This window comes from Rhinolophus hipposideros, assembly GCF_964194185.1.
Source record: "Rhinolophus hipposideros genome assembly, chromosome: 8".
NCBI classification, from domain to species: domain Eukaryota; kingdom Metazoa; phylum Chordata; class Mammalia; order Chiroptera; family Rhinolophidae; genus Rhinolophus; species Rhinolophus hipposideros.
The window spans coordinates 73,584,268-73,610,269 of record NC_138054.1 but is presented as its reverse complement, the minus strand read 5'-3'; the positions used below and the strand labels follow the sequence as shown (position 1 = coordinate 73,610,269).

Sequence of the window (26,002 nt, the reverse complement as noted above, 5' to 3'; positions counted from 1 at the left end):
CTGGTGCCACCAGTCCTAGGAGAAACCAAGGCTCAAAATGGACGGGGCAGCCCCTAAACTCTTTCAACAAAACCAGAGGCGCCCAGGATCACAAAACAGCAGGTAGAAAACCTAATTCCGTCTTGGGAGAATTAAATGAGCGTGGTGTGGGTAGTCATTCTCTTTATTCTAAATTGTCTGCCCTCCTCCCCCAATCCCGAGCTTCTCTGGGCCTCCAGAGCTCAGCAGAGTGATGTGATTTTCATTGGAGAACTAAGGTGAGGGATGGGGGAGAATGATGAAGGATGGGGGAGAATGATGTAGGCAGGGCCCGAGGGAGCTGCCCAGGAAGGGGTCCTAACTAGCAAAAAAGTGGGGGGAGGGGTTAGCGCTCAGACAGAAGAAAGCGGACCAGGACAGGGGGGCTCCTCGGGCAGGATTCAAGGGAGGAGACAGCCGAAGGGAAGGTGCTAAGGGATGGGGAGGAGCAGTCGGCAGGCCCGATGCAAAGGAACAGAGACACACAGCCAGCCTGTAGTGGAAAGAACCGTTTATGCTGTGCTTTATTAAAATGTGCATCATTCTTTTATTTTAAAATGTGCATCATTGTCTCGTGCTCGGCGCGCGCGACCTCAGCGTGGTGGCCCGTGCGCAGCCTCACTTAGGTGGCGCGGGCCCCGGGGCTCCCGCCCATAGCCAGGTAGACGTCGATGGGCACGTGCAGCAGCGTCAGGCAGTGGCAGCCGGGGCAGCGTCGAAGCGGCCTGGGGAAAGTGACGCGGCAGGGCACCCTGAGGCGGGGGCCGGCCCATCCTGTTGGGGACGCATCCAGGGAGTGCACTTGGCGGTCCCCGAGGTTCGGTAATGGATGTGGGGCCCTGACGTGGGGGGATGAGGGGGTCAGTGTGGGGATGAAAAATGGGCCGGGGCCAGGGACGGCCGGGAGCACCCCGGGACGCAGGAGGAGCCGCGGGGGAGGGCGCCTGCTCACCTGACCGGGTTGTGCTCTGTAGCTACCGGCTCTGGGTTGTCCTGGGATTCGGGGGCGGCGGCAAGGCTAGGGGAGTCTCCGGCCTCAATGGGGAATCTCCGAACCTGCGGGGGCTCCTGGGCACTCATGTCCAGGACCCCGGATGCTCTGCGTGGGGAGGGGGGTCAGGCCACTCCGCGCCTCCGGGCGTCCCCTCCCCGCACCCGCCCGGTGGGTCGTGGCTCACCTGCCGGAGGCCGAGGCCGGTCCCAGGCTGGAAGCAGCTGCCTGAGCCCTGGCCGCGAGGGGACGCTCCGGTCCAGGAGCCGGGCAGGTGTCTGCGGCGGGTGCGGTCCCGGGCGTCGAGGGGGCGGGCTGCATTGTGACCCGGACCTCGGCTCGCTGACCTCACAGAACCCGTTCCTCCAGCCGGGGAACCCTCCGCTGCCCCAGCACTTAGTGCGGCCGCGAGCCGGGAGCCGGCGGACTCTCGCCATAGCGCCTTAAGACTGGATGGCGCAGGTCCCCAACGGCCCGATGGGGGCGCAGGCAGAAACAACAATCAGTTGCGAGGCGGCGTCCACGAAAAGGAGCCTGGCATCCTGGGCAGCGCGGACACCCCGGAGTGCCCCACCCTCACCCCAGCAGGGGCTGCGACTCACTGCCTGGCGTGGTGGCGGGAGCGCGGCAGTGACTTAACCAGTGCTGTTTGGTGTTGGTGCTGGTGAGGGCAGGTAGGGGTACTACCCATTTTGGCCAAGGGTCACACATTTACATCACAATTGGGCCGGAGTTTTAAAATGTCCGGCCCTCTCCCTCCCCACCACCTGCGGTTGGTCTGTCCAGACGGAGAATGTTCTAACGCTGGGGGCCGCTGCGGATGAAGTCCTTGGGGGAAAAAGGACCGGGCCAAGGGCGATGGTGGAGTAGAGCTGCCTCAGAGAGGCAGCATGAGCTGAGAGGGTGATAGGAAGAAAGGAGGCGCTAGACAGCATGGAGGACTTTCTGCTCTCCAATGGATACCAGCTGGGCAAGACCATTGGGGAAGGGACCTACTCAAAAGTCAAAGAAGCATTTTCCAAAAAACACCAAAGAAAGGTGGCAATTAAAATTATAGACAAGATGGGAGGGCCAGAAGGTGAGCTGGGGCCCCTTTGGAGAAGGGAGGGCTGGCTGAGATGGGTGGGTGCTTCCTCCAGTCAGAAGGACCATTCTCTCCTCCCCTTTAGTCTGTGACCAAGCGAAGCAAGAGATTGTGGCTCTGGGGTAGGTCAGTGGGGAACAGAGGGATGCTGGGAGTCCAGGAACATCATGCCCTCCAAAATCCAAGGTTAAAGTGGTAGGGTGAAGGGTCGTCGGAGGCAGAACCTGAGCCTACCAGGGGAACAGAGATTGGCAGAAAGACCATGGCCAGGGCTGCCAGAGGGCAGGAGCTGCTATAGAGGTAGGTAGAAATGGGAAACAAGACTGGGCTCATGGAAGGAACTGTGGATCATGAGGCAGGGGTGAGAACTGGCTCACCACGTTGTGGGCTGCCTCATAACAGATTCAGTGGCTTTGTCTGACAGTCCCACAAAGATTTGGATATCCATGATCTCACAGGCTGCTCACAAGAGTCCCTGAGGTTGGCAGGGAGTAATTTCTTTGAATATTAACTACAATAATAATAGAACCAGACATGGTGTGTGGACAGGCAGATATTGCAAGGTAGTAGACAGGAGGGAAGAGTTAGGCCCCTCTGGACTTGATGCCCCATCTCTTTCTTCCTCGTTTCCTCAGAGTTTATCCAGAGATTCCTGCCTCGGGAACTCCAGATTGTCCGGACTCTGGACCACAAGAATATCATCCAGGTGTATGAGATGCTGGAGTCTGCAGACGGGAAAATCTACCTGGTGATGGAGCTGGCTGAGGGAGGGGATGTGTTTGACTGCGTGCTGAATGGGGGGCCAATGCCTGAGAGCCGGGCCAAGGCCCTCTTCCGTCAGATGGTCGAGGCCATCCGCTACTGCCATGGCTGTGGCGTAGCCCATCGGGATCTCAAGTGTGAGAATGCCTTGTTGCAGGGCTTTAACCTGAAGCTGACTGACTTTGGCTTTGCCAAGGTGTTGCCCAAGTCACGCCGGGAGCTGAGCCAGACCTTCTGCGGCAGCACAGCCTACGCTGCCCCCGAGGTGCTGCAGGGTATTCCCCATGACAGCAAGAAGGGTGACGTCTGGAGCCTGGGTGTCGTCCTCTACGTCATGCTCTGTGCCAGCCTACCTTTTGACGACACAGACATCCCCAAGATGCTGTGGCAGCAGCAGAAGGGAGTGTCCTTCCCCACTCATCTGGGCATCTCGGCTGAATGCCAGGACCTGCTGAAGCAGCTCCTGGAACCAGACATGATCCTCAGGCCTTCAATCGAGGAAGTTAGTTGGCATGCATGGCTAGCAAGCACTTCATAAAAGCAATGGCAAGTCCTCCCCAATAAAGCAGGAGGAGAAAGCAAACCCGAAACCTGCTTCTGAAATGGTGATATATATTTTACACTTTTAAGTTTACGTATCCTAAAACTTACTTACACCCTCCCCAGCCTGACTTCTCTTTCCCTTTAAAGATCTTCATGGAACCAGAGGGGCTCATTCAGACTTCCCTTTTATTACGACTGACAAGTGCTTTTCATGCAAGTGTTTAAAGTTAATTAAAAATAGACCCCAGAATTATACACATAAAGGGGGAGGAGAGGAGAACAATGACCAAGAGCAAGCGGAGCCACTGTTGCTGCAACTTCCTATCCAAATAAAAGCAGAAGCGTTGGGAATGCAGAACCAGCCTCTTGACTCGTCTTGGTCACAGGCCTGTTGGGGGCCCTGTCCCTTCCTCATCCAAGGGCCAAACTGAGCCTGGGATGAGGACAAGGAAGTTCCTCAGGACCAGGCTAGCCCCCAGCTCCCTCCCCCAGGCTCCAAGCTGGAAGCCACTCCACACATGGCAAGCCCTGTGCTGTATCCAAGGCAGCTGCCGTGGGGGACAAGAACAGACCCCCAGACAGCTTCCAGCTTTTGGTGAATCTCTTTAATGCTGTTAACGGCAAGTCTGGAAAAGGTTCAGGACAAAGTTCTTTTTTCTTTCTTTTTTAATTACAAAACTAACAGCTGTTGGAATCTTTTTTTTTTTTTCCTTTTTTCTTTTCCCGGCTACAAAATACTCTGGGGAGATGCATTATAATTTAAAATATATAATATTGCACAAACAACCAAAAGATTAATTAAACTAAAGAAATAATTACAAAGAGAAAAACCCCATCCCGTCAAAAAGATTCAGCCTTCTCTCCGTCGCACCCCCTTGTTGAAGGTTTGAAGTGGAAGTGACCACTGCTCTCTCGGCAGCCCTGACCACGATCCCACTAAATCACTGGTGAACACACCAGACTACGTATATACACGAATCACCAGAGCAGCGTCGTGAAGCACCAGGGATTCCTGCAGCCTCTCCTTCCCCCAGGAGAGGTGCATCTGTACGAGTGGAGGATGAGAGCCACAAAGACTGGGTCTGTCTTCAGGAAGAAGAGCTTTTGCAGAAGCCTGATGAGAGCCTCAAGAAGTTCACCCCAGCACATCCCTTCAAGAAGCAAATGGGCTGAGGCGGAGAAGTTGGGCTTGCTAGAGTTGTGAGTACTCGGCTTAGATCACTGCTCTGAACTGTCAGGAGCTGGCTTGTGTCCTCATCTCCAGGGGGTCGAGATGGGTAGCTGGCTGGACAAGGTACCCTGCCAGACAACGCACAGCAGGCCTGAAGTGGCCCCTCCCTTCGTGGGGAAGAAAAGCAAGAGCAGTCTTGCAGGTGGCACAGCTGGGCTAAGGACTTGGGTGCATCTGACATGAAGAAGGCCTGGGAAAGGCATTGGGGACATACCAGCCTGGACTGGAGGAAAGGTGGGAACTCTGGGTTTGGTCTCGATTCTGAACCTCAAGGAACCTTTCTAGGAATGGAAAATGCCTGGGAAGGGGAGATCACCAAGAGAGGCAAATTTCCCAGAGTCCAATGTTTCTTACCCGAAGGAATAGGAACCAAAATGTGTTCGCCATCTCTGTCTAGCCAACGCCAGGTGGCATGGCTTTCTGTGCCTGCTTAAAGGGTGGACAGTGTTTTGACTTGGCTTCTTCCACGAGACCGATGGTTCAGCTTCTGTCCACACAGGAAGAAAGTAGGGAGCTGTCCCTTGGGACTTCCCAGCAAGAGTCCCTGGGAACAGTGTGTATTCAGCAGAGATATGTAGGCTCTTCCGGTGAGGGGGGAGGTTTCCTCCCCCTTAGGTCATTCTATAGTTGGCACAAGTCAGAGTTCTTGGTTTGGGTTTTGTGAGCCCCTTCCCAGATGTGAGCAGAGGCCCAAAGGACCAGTAAGGAGCAACCCAGAATCTGGGCTGAGAGCTCTGGTTGTCAGGCCATTTGCGGGGACATTCTTGGTCAGTGTCTTCCAGGGCCGGGCTGAGATGAGCAAGGGAGGTGGGAGGTGCTGTGGGAGGGGGAGCTGCTTGCCTTGGCTCCCCTCATTCCCAGTCCTCCCACTCTACATCTTCCAGCTGCAAATGGGAGGGGATAATGGAGAGCACAAACACATATTTACTCCTCTGAGTCAAGCCCAGACCCAAGCTCCCCTTGTTGCCTCCATTTCCGGATAGCCTTTCCCCCAACAACCCCCACTACCCTGGGCCATACTCTGGACAGTGGTCTTAAGGAACATGTCTGGGGGGCAGAGTTGCCCTCTGCCCAAGGGGTGGTGGCTCTGCTGTTTTGATTGTTCCAGACCCAGAGGAAATGCTTCCACCAACCAACAATGGATTCTCCAAAGGATGCCTTGCCTAAAGGAACCAAGTCAGTTAGTCCCTTAAGGAAAACTTGCCTCCTGCTGAGCAGATAAGAACCTGGCTCTGAGGGGCAGAGAACACGAGAGAGTCACTGTAATTAGGAGCAAGCGTGGCCTTGGGGACTACAGGTGCTTACAGGGACTTCCCTAGGGGCGCCAGCGCCTGGTCCCCAGCTGCAGTCTCCCAGTCCTCTTTCTCATGGCCTGCTGTCAGCTGATCCCTGGTATAACTCTACTCACGTATACTGCACGTCAGGCTGCAAAGACACAAGAGCCATGGCGCTCCGTGGCATGACAGGGCCCCATGGGCCTGCTCTGCCTTGGCTATAGCAATACGCTCTTGCACAGGTCACTACCTCTCCTCAGGCTTCAGTTTCCCAATATGAAAAATGAGGCCCTTCCCGTGCCTCTAATCTCTTTTAGCAGGTTCATGGGCTTCACAATGGAGAGAATCATGTGGTTCCTGTGTGTCAGTGGAAGTAACACTGACTTGAATCAGATGTCTGGGCTGAAGCCTCAGTCCGAATGACCCATTCTTGATTTTGAGAGGTAGTGAAGAATGAGTAACCGTCCTCGGAGCTTCTAACTGGACTGGCTTTGGTGGTTTCAGTAACACCCACTAGTACTCCCATGTCCCGGCACTACGCTTATGCTGTCTACATTCATTGTCTATCACAGCTTCTAATGATCAATTCCATGTTTCACACGGGAAAATGGAGTCTCAGGTGAAATGATTAGTCCTAGATCACATTGTCTTGTCTGCAAGGCTAGGAATCTGCTCAGGTCCCACCCCGGGGGACCACAAGTCAGAAGCTCCAGGGCAGGGCTCGGTGTCCTTATGTTTAGTAGTTCCTCAGGTGATTGTGACACAGAGCTGTCAGGAACTCTCCCATCCATCCACCCCGAACTGAGGGGAAGCAGAGCCAGGGCCTGAGTGGGAGGCCCCAGCTCTTTCGTGTCACCTGCCACCTGAGATGGGCACAGGAGTGCACCCTGAGGGGACAGAGGGGCTGGGTGGGGAGAGTCCTCAGACCCTGAAGTCTCGGGCTGGCATCCCTGTGGCCAGCCGCCCACTCACCTCACCGGAGGCATCCACTTTGGAAAGCGCCATCTGCACTTCTTCTTCGGTCATGTCCAAGTCGAATTCCTTCTCCCAGTCCTCGCTGATGTCGGTGCTGGAGCCTGGAACCACGAGCACAGTGTGAAGGCAGGAAGGGGCGCGGGCGGGGGCCGCGGGGGGCGAGGGCGGCACTCTAAACGGGCCTGACCAATACACACCAAAGGTCTGCGTTCTGCGGTCACTCTAGCTCACTTCCCACTTTCAGGAATCTAAGGAACAATCCTAGATTCAGTCAACAATTTAGCCAGAAGGATGTTCTGTGATTTTAAGTTTACAGTGATGAAAACTTAAAAAACTACCTGAAAGTCCACTAATAGGGAATTACAAAAATAAACAAATGGTGTAGTCACATGATGGCACATTATGTGGCCATTAAAGGTTAGGCTGTAGAACATTCATATATGTAACAAATAGTATTAAACTATGAAGAGAGAAAACGCAAGTTGCTGAATAGTGGAGAAGCACTTTGGTCCAGAGGTTCCCTGGGAGCCCCAGAAATCTTCCAGAAGACATAAACAGTGAACCTCTTCGTCTCTACTCTTTCCCTTCTATCTACACGGATCTTCCCACTCCTGAAACATACCAGGCACATCCCCACCTTAGGGTCTTCGCATGGGCTGTTCCCTGCACTTACCACTTTCTAGCATATTATGCCATCAGATTTATTTAAAGTGTTTACTGTCTAATAATAGAGGAGCTAGAATGACAGCTCCCCAAGGGCAGGCAGAATCTTTGTTTTATTTTCTTATATATTCCAAGTGTCTAGAACACATAGTTTGTATTCAGTAAATATTCACGGACCCTTTCTCTAAACCAGGAATTGGCAAACGATGGCCCATAGACCAAATCCACCCTACCACCTGTTTTTGAAAATAAAATTTTGGCACACAGCCATGGCCATTTGTGTACATATTATTTATGGCTACTTTCAGGCTACAACAGCAGGGCTGAGAAGTTGGGATAGAAGTTGTATGCCCCCCAAAAGTCTAAAATATTTGTGATCCTGCCCTACACAGAAACAATGTACTCATCCCTGTTCTAGGTGATTCTGATGCCTGATATCGTTTGACAACCACTGCCCTAAACATTCATATTTGGGTATGACTTTTTACAGGCAATATAAAAAAAGTACATGTGAGTTATTACTAAGAAGAAAACTGTAAAAATAGTTCCTGTAAAAAAAAAAAGTATACGCAGTCTGAGTCCATTTAAAAACTATGCTCACAGATGCATGCACACATACAGGAAAGATGAGCAAAATACCCACAAAAATACTAACAATAGTTATCTCTAGGTGATGAGGTCATGAGGTAATTTTCTTGGTTTTTCTTTTTTCCCTCCTAAAATAAACACATATTACTTTGTATTTTTTTTAGACAGCTTTAAAAAGAGTAGGCCCCTCATCCCCCAACTGCATGACCCGTAAACATCTCCTTATTTCTTATCCAGCTTGCTCCTCACCAGCTTGCGCCTAGCTTCTGAGATCCCCTAAATCCAGCCCCCACATTCCTTATAAAGGGGTCTCCCACTGGTCTCTCTTCCTAGTCACCTAGCTAGTCACAAGCAGTGTGGTAAGAGCATGGTCTCTGGAGCCAAGCAGAACTGGTGGAATCCCTACTCTTTTATCTACTGTGCAGTCTTGGGCAAGTTATTCTGAGCTTCAGTTTATTTATAAAATAAGGATAAAACCACGCTCTTCCCAAAGAACCACCGGAAGAGCTTACTAGAGTGCAGACTCCTGCCTCCCACCCCCTCATTCAGATTCAGCAGATGTAGGTAGTGGCCCAGAATTCTACATTTTAAACAGGTACGTGGATGATTCTGTGTAGACCTAGGGTCTGCAGTTTGAGATACAATGTGTTAAGAATAGAGGTATCAATGGGGGTGGCTGATGGCTCAGTTGGTTAGAGCCTGAGCTCTCAACAAGGTTGCAGTTCAATTCCCTCATGGTATGGTGGGCTGCGCCCCCTACAACTAAAGACTGAAAACGGCAACTGGACTTGGAGCTGAGCTGCGCCCTCCACAACCAGATTGAAGGACAACGACTTGGAGGTGATGGGCCCTAGAGAAGGACACTATTCCCCAATAAAATTTAAAACAAAACAAAAAAAGAATAGCGGTATCAAGGTAAAGTGCCTGTAATAGTTGATTTTAACCAATGGAGTCGTTAAAGGCCTGTCTCAGAGTTAAGTAATGTCGCACATGGTCCCACAGCTGGTCAGGGACAGAGCAGCAGCCAGGTTCCAGTCCTTCTGACTTCACATCTAAGTATCCCTGTGCGTTCAGGACACGTTGGTGGCATGCACCTGGCTATCTGTCTGTGTAGGCTTCCTGTGGGGTAGAAGCCAAACTCCTGGTGGATTCCTCACTTCAGAACAGTGGCCGTGGCCATGACAGCTTTCTCTAACCTCAGGTAGCCCTCCAGGGATTTGAAATTCTCTTCTTCAGGTTTACAAGCTAGGGAAGACCGTTCCAGGGGTAGGAAACAGAGTATCCTATTTGGAGCTCTTCACATCACCCTCTAGAATGGGTATTTACAGTCCCAATTTACAGATGAGGAAATGAAGGCTTTGAGTGGCAGAGATATGAATATGGGCTCTCTCTGCCATCTGCCTCCTCCCACCATCCTGTCTTGTGATACAATGAGAGTACTAAGATTTCCATTTCATTGTGCACATTGCAGAAAACTCATCTGTGCAACCACTGTAGATTTCATGATGGAGTTTTACTGTTTTTTGATTACTAACCTCAGGTGGGAAGCAGCTCTGCAATGATGGGGATCGCCTTGGGACCCTGGGAGACCCTATGGCTAGGCCACCCCAAGAGACTCTGCTGCACCCAGAGACCAAGCCTCCCTCATGTCATCTTAGGAAGTGTACATAAGAGGGAAAGGTGTCACTGTCTCCAAGCCTCCATTCTTCCTTTTAGGATTTACTCCCTCCACTGTCCCACCCTATTCCAAGACCCTGGCTTCCCCCCACTAAGTGACTACAGCTACTTCTGGTGGGTCTTCTGCATCGCATTCCCAGCCCCTCCTTTTGAGAATCCCCTAGTATACCAGAGACAGTGTAGCAGAGCTATTAAGAGCTAACACTGCATCTTCCCCATAATCTCATTTAGTCCAGTCTCTTCCACCTACCACTCTTGTTTTTTTTCTGATCACACTCTCTAGTAGCCCAATTTCAAATGGAACCTATAATTCTTCAACCCTCTAACTGTTTCACTGTTATTCTCTCCTTTATCCAGCTCAGATTCCATGAGCCATCATTCTGATCACTTGCTGCATATACTTGAACTCTCCCTCTTTTCCTCCACTGATTTCATCCGGCTAAACTTGAACCCTGGTTAAATCCAACTCCGCATCTGCTCTGTGCCTACACCTGAGTAATTGCGTGTGGCTGGACAAAAGTACAACAGTATTGACAGGTGTCTCTTAAAATTCATGACCACGAACTCAAATGGGCCTTTAGTCCCACCCACCCAGCAACCTCACACTACCTGTCAGTATTCACCTAGTCTTCTCCTAGTCTCTCCTAAGGGACTATTTCACACTTTTTCAAATTCTTATTGGGTGGGTGATTGACCTCAGTTCCCTACCAGTGGAAAAAAAGGGGGAAATTGCACTGATCTCACAGGGCTTTTGTGAAGATTGAGTGATTATGCTTATCACATACTGTAGCACAGAGCTATACAGATGTATAGAAAGTGCTCAAAGAATGGTACCTCTTATTATCATCACCATTTCTCCAAAGCAGCGCTCTCCTCAAAATATCTCCCCTGACTGAGGACCTCTCATGGAACAATCACCCCCAATTTACAGAGGAGTAAATGCAGGCTTAGAGATCAGAAACTTTTTTTCCATACTGCTCCGTGCTTCATCACAAAGATTGCAGCTTTTGCTCCTCCCTCCTCAGTGTCTCATAAAGAGTAGGGAGGAGCTCCATGGATGACCTCACTGAATCAGTTGGAAGGAAAGCACTGTGTTGGCAACTAGAAACCCTGCAGTTTTCCATGAGAGAGCAGGGTAGGGTGCGGTGGGGCCCATTTCCCATCCGCTGCAGCAAACCAATCTCTCACTGTGCCAGCAGGCCAGTGCTCACCAGATGGGCAAGCTTTGTGGCTGACTGGTACTGAATATTGGCAAAGACCATTTTGTGTGTGTGTGTGGCTGAGGGAAGGTCTTGCTAACAATCAGCTATGTCTAGACAGGTATTTTGGATGTGGCAAAAAAGTTGACAGCAGAGCTATTATTGTCCTCTAATTCCAGGAGTTAGAGAGTTTCCCCCTTGAAATAAAGTCAAAGAGTCAGCAGACTAAAATTTCATTATACAGATAAGAAACTAAAGCTCTATTACTTAAACTGCCTCACAGCAAGTTCACTGTGTTCTTTAAACTGTACATGTACGTTTTGTTTATATGTTTCATAATAATTAATGAAGGCTTAGGGAAGCTAAATGACTGTCCCGAGGTCATCCAGGAGAGAAGACCCTGAAACTCAATTAATGGCCAAGGCATTCCCAGCCCAGGATAAGGGTGAACTGTCCAAAAGGACAGAATAGAAACTGGAACAATGCAGTAGGTGGTTAAGGCACAGGCTTCAAGTCAGACAGACCTGAATCTAAATCTGGGCTTGCCACTATTGGCCCTGGGAATCTGAGCCGGTTACTGAACATTTCTGAGCCGCACTTTCTTCATCTATAAAATGAGGACAGTAACACTGGACTCACTGGGTTGTGAGATGTGAGAAATTAAAATGTAATATTACAACTTAGCACAGGATCGGACATAAACTTTATTTTGTTGACTCTAAGAGCCAATACTTATAAGATGCAGCTTTAGTTCTGAGAATCAGTGCATCTTAGAATGGATGCAATATGGTAATGATGCTCCGTATTAGCATCTGTCATCATCATCAGGATCACAAACAAAAGACATCTGCTCCTAGGATCCTCACAAGGGACAAGGACATAAACCTGCCTTGTGAGGTGTCAACTCTTACCTACCCTGTCCCACATACTTCCCTGGGCTTTGGCCTTGACTTACCTTTCTTTCCATTGTTGGAAGGTGTAGACTTCCCACTGTCCGAGTTCAGCTCAAACACCCGTAAGTCTGTGAGCACCTCCTCCCTGAGAGTCTCTACTCTGGCTGGAGGCCTGGGTTCTGGGCCACTGGGGCGCCCGGCAGGGGTGTGAGGCTTGGACTGAGCTGGGGGTGGGGGTCCAGTCTCACCCACATCCACAGCCAGGCCCTGTTCTTCCAAAGATGCCTCTAGAAGCTTTTGGGACACGTCCTTGGGCAGCATTGGTGCCTCCGACGTGGTAGCAGGTGTGGCAATCTGTGTCACAAGGGAGACGCTCTCACTGCTCTCTGACGGGGTCACCTCTTTTGAAGGCTCAACTGGAGTCACCAGGTTCTCTTCACAGGGGCTCTGAGGGTCAGGTCCTTCTTCAAGGGATGTGGAAGTTTTGACCACAGGAACCTTTGCTTCTTTTGGAGATGTGGGGGAAATGCCAACAAGCTCCTCTGTCGGGAAAGGTAGGGAAAGAGGGCAATGTGCCCTGGTCAGCCCCAAGACAGTCTTGGAGCTCTGAAGACAGATCTCAGGTTCACGCCAAAGCTTACTCTGAGCAAGTCTAAAGGGTGCCAGTTTCCTCACCTCCTCCATCAGGGTTCTCCTACCCGTGAGGCCTAGCACGTGTCTGATGGGTACTCAGTTTCCAGAAACACAGCCCAAGACGGCATTATGTATTAGACAGCCAAGGTTGTAAATCAGTCAGTTTTGGGATCCGGTTAGGTTCTGCTACATCCTAGGTGTATACGCTGGGACACGGCACTTAACTTTTCTTTTCATTTACCTGCCCTGTTCATCAAAGAGGGGTAATGGAGTTGTGCTAATGACCACACACGTAAAGCTCTTAGTATAGGTTGGGCATATCATATGAGCACTTAATAAATATGTTAGTATTATTTCACGCAGATGGCTCCAACACACTGTCGTAAGCTGAGCTACCAGGTAGAGGATGCAGTTTCCTCCCTAAGCCAGCAGTTCCCAAGTCTGGATGGGCATTAACATTACAGGGAAGCTTGTTAAAAATACAAGTTTGGCCACATCCCCAGTCTTACAAGGAGCGGGAAGGAATCTGGAATTTCAGTAAGCATCCCAGGTGACTCTGAAGTAGCTGCTCCGTGTCTGGCAGGGGAATCTGCTGCAACCGACACACGTGCTCTCTGTACCTAAACCTGGCATTCCGCCAGCCTTGGGAAACATCTCCATGTTAGCCCAGGCTATCCAAGGTGCGCACACACACTGTACTCATTCCCCACTCTTCCCTAGGGTACCACGTCTCTCCAGGCTTCAGAGAGAACAGCGCAGACGTTCCCCCACAGGCAGGACCTGCTACCTGCCCAGCACCTCTCAGTACCCCTTACCTTCTTCCTCCTCCCATCCAGGCTCCTCAGAGATGCTTTGTTCTGCCCGCTGCTTCAGGGCATCCCTCCGGGCCTGCTCCTGAACATGGGCGAACAGTTGGGCAAGAGTAGTCAGAGCACCCTCTTCCCAGACCCTGGGAAGTCAGGAGACCCCAGAACTCTTGGCACCCCATGTCCAGTTTTTCCCTCAACAAAATCTAGGCCACTCTCCCCATGGCTGAGCGGAGTATCTCCCCAGGCAAGGGCAGCATACCTGCTCTAGTTGATGAACTTTATAGAAATATCGATGCCAGAATTCTGAATGGGAAACAGCTGCTGGCACCTGGAGGGAGGGGACAGCAGAGATGAGACTTTTGGAGTGGTTGTGTGGAATGTGCATTCCCAGCTTTATCAGCCAGCTCCCAGCCACTCTGGATTTCAGACAATTAGTGGCTGAGCAGTGATAATCAGAGCACTTTTACTTCACTGTCGCCCCCATCCCCCTAACCCCACCCTCACCCCTGCTACCTTCCTGGATCATCCTGGCCAGGAGGGAGAAAGGAACTCCCATCAGTCTTTGCCAGCTCTTCCATTTTTCACCATGACTGCCAGAAGCCTGGCAAATCAGTTTCCCTCGTGCAGATTCTTAGTTCAGGACCTGGCTGGTTTAGGCCGTACAGGGTCTCCCACTGGCTCTCTAGGCCAGATGACTCCAAAATACTCTGGACATGTCCCTCCCACCTCCCAACACCTCAAGCTGGGAGCTGAGTGAGGTCCTGCCGGTTGGGCCCTCACCATCTTGGTGTAGAGGGCCCGGATGGAGGGGCTGCCTACAAGGAGTTCTGAGATCTCCCCCTTCTTCTCCTCCAAGCAGAACTGGGAAAGCCAGGCGTCAAACAATTCCGGGGGCCCTGTAGAGGGACAGACACTGACGGTCAGTTCCCTGGATTGGGGGAAAGAACCCTGTGTCTACAGAAGACACACCTAAGCTTGCACATGGACAATGAGGAAAGCTTACGGTTTTTTCAAAGTCATGTGGCCCAAGATGATGGGTAAGGCAGGGTGAAGGGGTAGGTGGACTTCTCTGACACCAGGGTGCAGCCCCTACATGATCTCTAGGGCTGCAGGCTCCATTCTCTCTCACATCTGCTGTCTGCTCGTGTTTTTAGCCCACTGCACTTGGTCCTCTCTGAAACAGCTGTTCTCATCAGTCTTGGACCCATGTTGCCAGACACAGTGGCTACTTCTGTCCTTCCTCAGGTGACCAATCCCCAGTTTCTGACCCTGGGAGCCACTGCTTTCCTCTTGAAGCCCTTCTCCCCACTGGCTTCTCAGTCTTTTGTGATTTCCCTCCCATTCCTCTAGTTTCATCTGAGTCTTCCATGGGTCCCTCTCTTTTCTTTCCTTTCCTTATCTCCTTATTCTCTATTTTCTCCCAACACAACCACCAGTAAACCACGAGTTTCAACCTTCTCCTCCCACTGACAATTGCCTGAGTCTTTCTTTGCAGCCCTGGCCACCCTTCTGAGCTCCAAATCCAGAGGTCCATGTGTCCCCTGGATACGTCCACCTGTACAGGTGCTGTGAACCCAAACTGCTCTCATCTTCCCTGCTCAACTGGTCCTACCCAGTTACCCACTGGAAACCTGGGGGCCCTCCCAGATGCCCCCTATTCTGTCACTCTGGATTCTCCTTCCTCAGTGTCTCAAACATGCACACCTTCCTCTTCATTCCTCCTGCCATTTCCCAGCTCCTGGCCCGACCTCTGAGGTGAGGACTGCCACCAACATTCCTAACAGGTCTTTCCATCTTCTGTCTCTCCCTCTATTTCATCCTTCACAACACTGCCCAGGGCTCTTTTATCGAATGTAAAATCTGAATCATCTCAGGCCTCAAAACCCTTCAATAGTTCTCTATAGGAGGGGTTTTTAAGCTAGGGTCCAAAGATGTGCTTTAAAGGATCAAAGAATTCCCATTTTGCATATAAAATTTTGTGGAGAAAGGACTTCAACAGATTTGTAAAGGCCTTTGTAACTAAAAAAAGGTTAAGAAGCACTACCTTGAGCATTTTAGGACAAAATTCAAACTGCGTTGTCTGGCACCCAAAGCACTGCAATCTGGCTCTCACGACAGCTCTTACTGCCTTCATTCCCTCACATGCACCCTGTAATGTAGCCTTCCCAAATGCCTAGGTACTCCCTGTTCCTTCTGGATCATCAAATGTCCTGTAGCCATGCTTGAACACTCACCTCCCCACTTCTAAAAGTAAAATTAGTTTACTGCTAATTCATCCTTCAAACCTCAATTCATGTGTCACATCCTAGGTTCCCAGGCTAGGCTGGGTGCCATTCCTCTGGGTTCCCATTGCCCCCATCTTTCTGTGGAAGCAGTCACTCCATCCTTTGCTTTATTGACTGTTTCCTGTTTGCCTCTCCTAACAGCAGGTTCCTGGAGGTCTGGACCAGGTTAAAGTCATTTCTGATCTCCAGTTCCCAGCCTGGGGATTGCTGCATGGCAGGGATTTAGCAAACAGGCAGGGCAACGGCGCGGGGAGGTTGCCTGAGCTAAAGACGAGGAAGAGGAGCAAAGCCTCTGCAGATGGGGATGAAGACAGCCGGGGTTCAGGAAGGAAAGGGACCATCAACCCATCCCATCAGATGGAAGGCACACACTAGCCCCACTCTGGCCCCTCTACACAGGAGGTATCTGGCCACTGCTTACAGAGATGAACAGAACACCTAGCCCAGACTCCTTGGTCTCCCTGCCCTGCAAGCCCGCCCTCTCACCACTACCCCCTCACCATCTGGTTCATTGCAGTAGGTTGCTGGGTCTGACTGCAGGCTATAGAGGCGAGCCTGTAAGAAATAGAGAAGAGATCATAAATTCTGGGGTGCTGAGCAAAGAATGCACCCCTTCCTGTCAGAGTACCCAATCATCCACAGTCCAGCTTCTCCCCTGTTGACGACCATACCCACAGGGCACTTGTCAATTAACACTGTGGCTAGAGAGTGGAGCACTAGGCCAGGAGTCCAAAACTGGGGCTCCCAAAAAAATGATCTTTCAACCAGTATCTCACCCCTGGAAACTAAGAAAATACAGTGTAAACAGGCTATAATATTATATGTATAAAATGCTTTCGAATTATGTGAAATTTGAAAAATGCTAATGCAAATATTTTAGTCAAGTCCAAATGTATGGGCAAGTTTTGAAATAATGTAACTCCTGTAAATTAAAACCATCCATCAAGAATTTCTTAATTCACAGCCAGTCTGCCAAGTGAACTGTAAGCTGTGTTCCTATGGGGGCCACAGAAGTGGCAAACTTTAGCTGGTAAACAGAAAGCCCCCACTTCCTTCCTCAGGATGACGTGAAGCACGGGCGGCTGTCTGCATCAGAACTTCAGCAAGTGGTTCTGGTGATTCCCTGTTTTCTAAAATCTGATCATTTAAAACAATTCACAATTCCACTCAAATGTTCACCAAGTGGTCGTGCCAATTCTAGGGCTGAAAAACGTGTTTGAAAAAATCAGTATGTTTGGAATAGAAAATCAGTATGGTAAAGTGCCACGAAAAAGGCCAAGCTGCTAAGACACCACACTGTAAATTTAGGAGAAAACATTCCATGAAATCCAGGAAGTAATGAGAAAATAGAATGTGCTAAAAATATACTACTATTGTTGATTTAAGTGCTTTGAAGACACCCTCCCCCCTGTACGTTTATTCTTATTGGACATTAGTCCTAAATAACCCAAATGTGGAGAAGATCACGCCTGTAAAGACACTCCCTACAGAATTCCATAAATGTGCAACACTCGGGAAATGACTGAATAAGTTATGCTATATTCATTTGCAAGAATTTAAAGATATTAAAAATGACGGCTATCAGGAAAAGTGCAAAGTTTATTGCAAATTTTTTAAAAGGTTATAAAATTGCATGTATAAAGTGCCTTTCTTTTTAGAAAAGAAAAAAACCCAAAATTATCTTTACCCGTGTTAGCAAACAAAAAGAAATGGAAGGTTATACACCAACAAGAAATTACTGTTTCTATTTGAGTGATGGGGTGAAAAACGATCAGCTTCTTGCTTATTGATATTCGCCAATTTAGTTATACACATATATTGATTCGTTTGCCTGAACGTGTATTGCTTAAGCGAGTACAGGTGGTAAAACAAGAGCTCAGCGCTGCCAGGCATCTGCAGGGGAGGCCACTAGTGAATACCTTGGTGCCATCGTAGGGCTCAGCAGTGCCAGAGGGCGTGCCCATCAGAGTGATGACATCGCAGTCGATAGTTTTGTCCGGTGAGGGAGCAAAGGTGTCAGAGATCACCCCTAGGAAGTCAGATAAACCCTTCTTCATTTTCTCCGTTGCCCCCGAGGAGCCTTCAGTCTGCAGAGAGAAGCCAGCAGAGGAAGCAAGTGGCCCAGGAGCAGGCTGCAATCTGGGATGTGGGGCATGGAGGGGCAAAAGTATACTGTGTGTGGGGGAAGGGAGGGGAGAGACGGGGCAGGCAAGTGCTCAGGACCTCTCACCCCATCTCTGGGGCCGGAGAAAAGAGACGTAGCCAGGGTCCCCTCTCCCAAATGGAGTGCAGAATAGGGCTGCAGGTGGCCTTTGTAGGTCAGAGCAGAGCTCCTTGACTGGCTGCTTCATCAAAATTCCAAGGCCAGCCAGGCTGATCAAAAATTGATAGGGGAGGAGCCATAAACATTCAGAGGGGAAGAGAACCTGTGGGCGAAGTGATGGGAAAGGTACTGTTGTGGAGTCAAACTTGAATCTGAATTCCAGTTCTACTACTTGTTGGTTACAAAACCTAAACCCTCCCTTAATCTCTGTTTCCTGATCTGGAAAATGCAGATAAATATACTTCTTTCAGAGGGCTACTGTGAAGATTAAAAGAGATAAGGCATGTACAATGCCTGGCACATAGCAAACACTTAATAAATAGCAGTACTGTAATATCACAATTTCATCATCATCACTGCTCAGGAAGTATTTTATATATGAAGGTTGCGGAAATATGGGCAAGATGAAAACAGATAGCCTTGCCTAGAGGCAAGTCTGGGACCAACTAAGGGCCAATGTATGGACCTCACAGAAGGTGAGACACCACACTGAGCCACACTGGTCAGAATACCCTTGAGCCAGCAGGGATGGGATGCTGAGAGACAGGGCCAGTCTCTAAAATCCTCATGGAAAACTATAATATTTACTCCTGATTATGCTGCCCAGGCATTTTAAACCTAGAACCTATCACACCGACTGGCACATGCCTGTTACAGGCATTCAATCATATCTGTTGAACGAAAAAAGTATTAACAAAAAAACCCAGTGATGTCTCTGCTACTTAGCACAGTTCAGCAGGATGATGAACTGTCATTCATGCTCATCAGTAGCTGTGCAGGAAGACAGTATTTTACAACATTCAACAAAACAAGCTTGGCAAAAAGCTTCAAAACGTGTTTTTCATAATATGGTCTCTAGTCACAAGGCAGATGATTCAGATGGTGATCAAATGAGGAAACTGCAATTTGTTCCAATACTAAAGGAAAAACTGTAATATAAAGCCAATACACTGCACTTCATCAGAAACTTGAGACTTGCGGGGATATCTTTGACTATACACAATTTTCACTTTCACAATGACTTCAAAATCTAACTCCTATTTAACAAGAGGATTCCACTGTACATCTCTGATTAATAAAAACAGGGCCAGTAAGAATATAAGTTAGCACAACCTTTCTGGAGGGTACTTTTACAATAGATATTAAAAGGCCTAAAACTGTACTCACCCTGATCCCTTCTAATATTTTATTATAAAGAAAATATTAAGGGCAAAGATTTAGCAATCAGAATGTTCACTGTAGCTCTGTTAACAATTCTGGGAGAAGCTGAAACAGAAAACTAGGAATTGGTTAAATGCACATAATAGAATACCATGCCATTTGTGAGGCTGCTGAACGAAATCTGCAATGATTAGGTCAAATGGTAGACTACAAACATGGTATTCAGTTGATTCCAAGTTTGAAAAAGAAAATGAACATAAAGGATATGTTCCCCAAATATTAACAGTAGTTATCACTGAGAGATGGAATTATGGGTGTCTCTAGGCCTTTCTTTCATTTATCTATATTTTCTAAATTATCGATCGACAATACAGAAGTGGGAAAGCTTATTTTTACTTAATACATGTAGCTTGTTTGCTTAACAGATAATTCTTTCAAAATGGGAGCCTTGGGGAAAAACAATCACGTAAAAATAATGGTAGCAAGTTTGGGAGCCCCCACCAGGGTCCCAGGGCAGGTCAGGCTGTTAGGGACAGTCACGTGGAGGGCACAGGTAGTACTCACAGCCAGCTTCTCCTTGACCACACTGGCTGTGGCTGCAATGGTGCAGGCCGTGTCATGCTGCACCACCTGGGTGAACTCTGTCAGGTCCCGCTTCATGAACTCCAAGGCTTCAGAGGACTATGGGAAGACAGAGAGGGATGACAGAGCCAGCTGGCTCCACCTCCCTTTGTTCCTATTCCCTGTACTTCTTCGGTACCAGACAGACATATAGAAAACTCAAGAGGCATAGGGAGCCTGGGCTCAGAAAAAATGCTCATTTGTCCCAATTCCACGACCTGGTACCTGACAAAAGAGCGGAGGAACTTCCTGCTGCTCTGAGAACAGGGACTGACACTTACAAGCTACGTAGCTATGAGTAGCTCTCATCTAGTCCTCGGTTGTCTCCTATAAATGAGGGAGACTGACTAGGTCAGTAGTTCTCAAGAGCAGACTGGGGAAGGTAGCACATAGTCTGGAAACAAAACAGACTTCACTGCATTGCTCTGATATGCTTTAAGACATGCTGTTTGTTTCAAATAACATGAAGAAAAGGTATGCGATTTTTTTTATCAAAGGAAAGTGTTTCTTTTGTTGTTACAGGGAAATTTAGTTGAAATATAAGGTAGGATGTGAAATTATCTGTCTGAAAAGCTTAATAAACATGTTGCATTAATAACAGCAATAATTTAGAAAGCTTTTATGAGTAATTCTTGACAATTTAATATCACTAAAAAGGTGTGTGTGATTTTTACATTCAATAAAGGGGGTGCTAAGATAAATATTGGATTGGATTCTCTCCGAGGCTTTCTTGGTCCCACCATTTCAGGGTTCTATTCACCTGTAGAGCTCCTTTGGGCAGAACTGATATTTGCTTCTGTTAAACCAATCTGCTTCTTACCCTGCACTCAGATCCACTTGAGATAGCAGGCCCTCCGCTCTTGTCTAAGTCTTACCCTGTCTTGCTTTAGCCTCATCCACTCAAGGATGCCTTCCTGGACTACCTCTGCGCTCAACCCTGCAAGCCCTCTCATTTTACACGAGGATAAACAGCTGCATTTTTTTTTTTTTTTTTAAGATTTTATTGGGGAAGAGGAACAGGACTTTATTGGGGAACAGTGTGTACTTCCAGGACTTTTTTCCAAGTCAAGTTGTCCTTTCAATCTTAGTTGTGGAGGGTGCCATTCAGCTTCATGTTGTCCTTTCAGTCTTAGTTGTGGAGGGCGCAGCTCAGCTCCAGGTCCAGTTGCCGTTTCTAGTTGCAGGGGGCAGAGCCCACCATCTCTTGCGGGACTCAAAGAGCTGAACCGGCAACCTTGTGGTTGGGAGCCCACTGGCCCATGTGGGAATCGAATCGGCAATCTTCAGAGTTAGGAGCACGGAGCTCTAACAGCCTGAACCACCGGGCTGACCCAGCTGCTGCTGCTGCTTCTTCTTCTTCTTCTTCTTTTTTTTAAACTTTTATTTAAATGTGTTTTTCCAGGGCCCAACAGCTCCAAGTCAAGTAGTTATTTCAATCTACTTGTGGAGGGTGCAGCTCACAGTGGCCCATGTGGGGATCGAACCAGCAGCCTTGTTAAGAGCACAGCGCGCTAACCAACAAAGCTAACCGGCTGCCCCAACACCTGCATTTTTTAAAGCGTGTTTTTCAGTATTCTAGTGATTTTTTTTCTTTGGGGAAGGTCCTGCTTAGTTTTCTTCAGCCTGGGAAGTCTCTGAGTGGGACAGTTTCATCTTATTAGCCAGGGGCTTCCCTGGGGGTAGAAATCATGGCTCCGTATCAGACGTGGGACTCCTTCATTGAGGTGGAGAGGTAGTTTATTAGTTCTCTCTCTCCACCCACTCTGCCACCACCTTAGCCCAGGCCAAGCTGCTTTCATCTGGACTCTTCCCAGGTAGTATCAGATATCTCTATTGCCTTTTCCTCCTCACACCAGTGGGAACACTGTAAGTCAGAGCAGTCCATGTTGCCCCTGCTTCACATTCTCCAGTGGTTTCATAGTATCTATGAGCAAGTTTAAAATCTTTACCTTCACTCAGGAGGCCCATATAATTTTGCCTGTGGCACACTCTCATCTCCTACCACTGAGCTCCAGCTGGGCTTCCACAAGTTTCTCAAATGCTCTAGCATCTTCCTGACCTCAGGGTGTCTGAATACGTTATTCCCTCTCCCTGACATACAGTTCTAAGTATTCAAAGCAAAGAAGCGAACAAACACAAGGAGTGAACCCTCTCACCTGGCCAACTCATTTCTCTTTCAGAGCTACGCTAAATGTTGCTTCCGTGGAGAAGCTTCCCTGACGCCACCTCAGACGAGGTTGGCTCCCCTGCTTCACGTCCTAAGGATACCTGCACATTCTCTTCTTTAACATTTCACATACTTTAGGTTTATGATTACCCATTCAACGTCTATCCTCCTGCATAAACTGAGGTCTGTGAACACAGAGCCCATATTTTTTGTTCACTGATGCTTCCCCAGTGTCTGAGATAGAGTCTGAAATAGAGTAAATGCTCAAAAAATGTTTGCTTGTTAAATTTACATGTACCAGGGTAATTTTAATTATATAACCATCTGTCTGATTATTTGATGAATGGTTGTCTCCCTCTCTAGACTGTGAGCTGGGAGGGGAGAAATATGAATAAACACGGTGCTTGTCCTTAAGCTTGTCACAGTCTACTGGGGAAAATGCTCACATAACAGTGTTGAAACGCAAGGACAGACCAGTGACCAGCGTATTATGGGAAGGTTGGAAAGACTTGGTGAAGGGAGGTATGGACTGCGCCCTAAAGACTGAGCAAGAGTTACCTAAGGAAGCCTGGGCCTGGTGGGGCATGGGATGTCCTGAGGCCTACAAATATTTTAGTCCTAATGAACATAAGGTAAAGCAGAAGTGGTGAGGGATAAAGCTGGAGAGGTTGCCAAGGGCAACCATGGAGTACCTGGTCAGCCCTGTGGGACCAGGTGGGAAGCCACCAAAGATTTGAAAGAGGTGGAGCATGAAGAGATTTGCCCTTTTAATAGGTCATTGAGTGACTGGTATGAAGGACAGGTCCAAGGGTGACAAGATTAGAAGAGGGAAAAAGACCAGTGAGGAGGCTGCTGCAATAGACCAGGAAAGAAAATAGAATATTTATTCTTACCGGACAATACAGACGTATTAACTAAGGACAAGACAGAGTCAAGGAAGAGCCATTGGCTGCTAAACTAGGTAAGCAGGGTAGAGGCAATGCTACCAACTGATGAGAGAAAATGCTGAAGGGGGAATAGGTTTAGAGAGATGATGGTAACAGTGACTTTGGTCATGTAGAATCTGCAGTGACTGTGGGACATCTGGAATAGTTGTCCAGCAACAGCTATTTTCAAGCACTAACGCTCAGAGAAAAGGACTGTCACCCTAACATGAAAATGGAGGTCACCCAGGAAGTCTGTAAACAGAGCAGTGGGCTGAGGACAAGGCCCCTCCAATACACCTTTAAGGGGCAGGCACGGGAAGAGGAACTAATGCAAACAGTCAGGAAAGGAAAGCCTGGAAAAGCATATGAAGAACTGAGAGAGAATCATGTCACAAATGCCAAGGGAGTAGAGTTTCAAGGAAGAGGGAGTGATCACTAGTGTCAAATGCAGCAGAAAGGTGCAGGAAGATAAGCGCTGAAAACCACCCATTGGTTTGGCAAGTGGTAGGTAAAGCTGAGTGTGTATACAGATAAGTTTATATCTAGAGGCTTCAGGGGCAGGAGGGAATTAAGAGAGATCATCCTGTTGACCTCAATTTTTTTTTTGCCTTAAAATTTTGTTTTTACATATATGTATAAAATTATAGTTGGCATTCATTATTGTTTTGACCTCAATTTTTAAAAAGTAGGAGCTGACGCTGTCTCCCTTAAGTAAAAGGTGAAGTGGTTGAACAGGGGACTTGAGGGAAGAGTTAGGTTTGAGGCAAGTTTCTGAAGGCAAGAGGAGGAGAAGCAAATTAGACTGAAAAAGCTTGTTTGGAGGTGCTCAGGCCCAGATGAGGTTGGGGAATCTGTGGTGGGGCCAAAGATTCTGCAATTTTCTCTGTCAGTGTCTGTGGGCAAGCATGCACATACACACAAGCATGTGCACGTGAGCGTGCGCACACACGCACTACAGGAGGAAGGAAGAAGCACAGGAAGGCAGATTACAGCACCATCTCAGAGCTTTAGTCTCTGGGGCAATGTATGCTATGGGGTGCAAGAGAATTGAGGGTGCTGGGAATCAACTGGTCCAGAGGGAGCCAGGAGAAAAAGGGAAGGAAGCAAGGCCGGGAAAGCACTGAAAGACCAAGATAAAAATGGAAGGAAAAATGGACTGGTGGTATTTAAGAGGTTTCCCCATCACTTTCAGCACTTAATAAAAATAGCCAAAACTTACATAGTACTTATTGTGTGCTACGTATTATTCTTAGTGCTTTACACATATTATCATATAATCCTCATGACAATCCTATCAGATATGTATTAATATTCCCATTTTACAGGTGAGGAACTAAGGCCTAGAGAAGTTGGATAACTTGCCCAGGTTCATATGAGTAAGTAGCTAAGAGAGGGAAATTAAGTCTCTTTTCTATGAATGGGGAATTGTCAAAGGCAGAAACAACACTAACCTCCTGCCCCTTCCTTTCAAATGCGAGTTCCCCAAAAACAAAAATGGAAGGTTCATCAACTACCTACTTTTCATGTGTTATATATAGTAAGACCAACCTTGAGGGAAACACACAGGAGGCCTTCGCACATTTGTTAAATGAGTATCATACTGCTAAAGGAATGTCAGACTCTCAGTCTGATTGATCAACAGGAAGCAAGCTCCTTGGGAGTCTCTTCTATTAAACCTCAGTGTGAAATTCCCTCTTGGGCCTCATCAAAACACAAACAGCTCAGGGCATTCTCAGATGTGCTGGTCTGTAGCTGACAGGAGTACACAGCCAGGGGAGGATAAAAATGCTCCCAGAGTAGAGGACTGATTTAACCGAGACCAGAAGCCTCCCGGAGTCTGCCCTGAAACAGGACTCACCCCGGTTGCTTGGGGTAAACAAGGAATTAACTTTTTCCAGAATTCATGTGGGTTGGTTTTGACAAACTAGCATGGAATGAAAGAAACAAAAGCACAACGGCATTGTTCACTGGCAGAGCCAAGCCTCAGTCACGCCCCAGGGACTGCTGTCTCCCCACCAGACGGAGCTTTGGGAGGCCCCGGTTTGCGTCTGTTTGGCTAACGTCGGTATCCTGGGGACCTGTCAGACAGTGCCGGCTGTAGCACACGCGCACTCCTGTCCACTCACATTTAAACGACTATAGGAGTAAGTTTTTAGTGCTAGAATCCTTTTTCTTCAAGGCTTACATCAAATGTCCCCTCTTCTACGAAGCTGTGAATTTCCCGAGCTGGAATAAATTGCTCCTTCCTATGGGATTCCTACGAAAGGGTCGCTCCAGCCTTTAAAACAACCTGTATTTCACTGGGGCTTGTGTCACATTGGTCTGTGGGGGGGGTCTGTCCTCCCGCAGACCGAAAGGGTCTAAAGTAGGGACCAAGTCGGCCTCATCCCCGAGGCCTGGCACACGCACAGGTCGGGCAGGGCGGCGCGGGGCCCAGCCGGCCGGCTTACCTTTTCCTTGACTGCCTGGTAGCTCTGCTGCAGCCAGCTCCGCCACCATCCCACGTCCTCCCTGTGGAAGACAGACACATCTGGCGGCCCCGCAGTGCGACTCTTGCCCGCACATACATCGGGTCCCAATTTCCCCCTCGGATGTGGCCCGCGGGCTGAGGCTTCGCAGACCGCTTCCCCACCCCCTCACATTTGAGACTCCACCCCGCCTTTTCAGCTCCATCTGCCGTCGCGCTGGCCTCCTGTTCCCCGTGGGGACCCTGGCCCAACACCCCAACCCTGGGAGAATTCAGGCCCCAAAGCCTCCGAGAGCTGGATGACGGGCTCACCCTTCCGCCATCTTGCCTGCATGACATCACCACTATTTACTGACCTTTGACTTGCGACACGGCACCGCCCCCTCAAGCACCTCCCCGGAACGCTCGGCCCAATCCTCGTGTGGACACCGCCCTCAGCCCAATCTCCGCCCGCTTCATCATTAGGCTCCGCCTCCTTGAGCTCGGTCCAGTCTCTGTCCAGAGTTCTCCCTTAAACTCCGCCCCTGAATGCTTAATCCAATCTTCACTCAATTTCCTCTTAAGGCCCACCCCCTAAGCGTTAGCCGCACTCTCAGCAAGCTCGAAAGTTTTTCGGTTATCAGCCAACGTCTGCTACGGTGGCTGCTGTGGGCCACGGTCGACCCTCTGGCTGGGCGGTGGAAAACTGGGAATAGAAGGGAGGAAGGGAGGG

General features: G+C 48.9%; 3 protein-coding genes across 5 annotated transcripts; 1 reads left to right on the top strand and 2 right to left on the bottom strand.

The window, feature by feature from the left end:
• Nucleotides 1-515: 515 nt before the first annotated feature.
• FAM229A (family with sequence similarity 229 member A) lies at nucleotides 516-2,276 on the bottom strand. Of its 2 annotated transcripts, none has more exons than XM_081054860.1 (3): nucleotides 1,197-2,276; nucleotides 971-1,117; nucleotides 516-857 (listed from the first exon to the last, which is right to left on the bottom strand). In XM_081054860.1, exons 1-3 carry the CDS (start codon nucleotides 1,328-1,330, stop codon nucleotides 641-643), a joined length of 498 nt encoding a protein of 165 aa, XP_080910986.1. In that variant the 5' UTR covers nucleotides 1,331-2,276; the 3' UTR covers nucleotides 516-640. The 2 variants fall into 2 exon arrangements, with proteins under 2 accessions (XP_080910986.1, XP_080910987.1); XM_081054861.1 differs by having other exon boundaries at nucleotides 543-743; nucleotides 1,197-1,448.
• On the top strand, nucleotides 1,928-3,504 carry TSSK3 (testis specific serine kinase 3). The gene is made up of 2 exons (XM_081054862.1): nucleotides 1,928-2,087; nucleotides 2,729-3,504. Exons 1-2 carry the CDS (start codon nucleotides 1,943-1,945, stop codon nucleotides 3,391-3,393), a joined length of 810 nt encoding a protein of 269 aa, XP_080910988.1. The 5' UTR covers nucleotides 1,928-1,942; the 3' UTR covers nucleotides 3,394-3,504.
• A 484-nt stretch (nucleotides 3,505-3,988) lies between these two features.
• Nucleotides 3,989-25,655, bottom strand: BSDC1 (BSD domain containing 1). 2 transcript variants are annotated; one of them, XM_081054858.1, is made up of 11 exons: nucleotides 25,603-25,655; nucleotides 25,274-25,334; nucleotides 19,674-19,790; nucleotides 17,545-17,712; nucleotides 16,126-16,180; nucleotides 14,121-14,236; nucleotides 13,600-13,668; nucleotides 13,347-13,425; nucleotides 11,961-12,440; nucleotides 6,876-6,979; nucleotides 3,989-5,513 (listed from the first exon to the last, which is right to left on the bottom strand). In XM_081054858.1, the coding sequence occupies exons 1-11, from the start codon at nucleotides 25,611-25,613 to the stop codon at nucleotides 5,481-5,483; spliced, it is 1,293 nt and encodes a 430-aa protein (XP_080910984.1). In that variant the 5' UTR covers nucleotides 25,614-25,655; the 3' UTR covers nucleotides 3,989-5,480. The 2 variants fall into 2 exon arrangements, with proteins under 2 accessions (XP_080910984.1, XP_080910985.1); XM_081054859.1 differs by having other exon boundaries at nucleotides 25,464-25,620.
• Nucleotides 25,656-26,002: the final 347 nt, after the last annotated feature.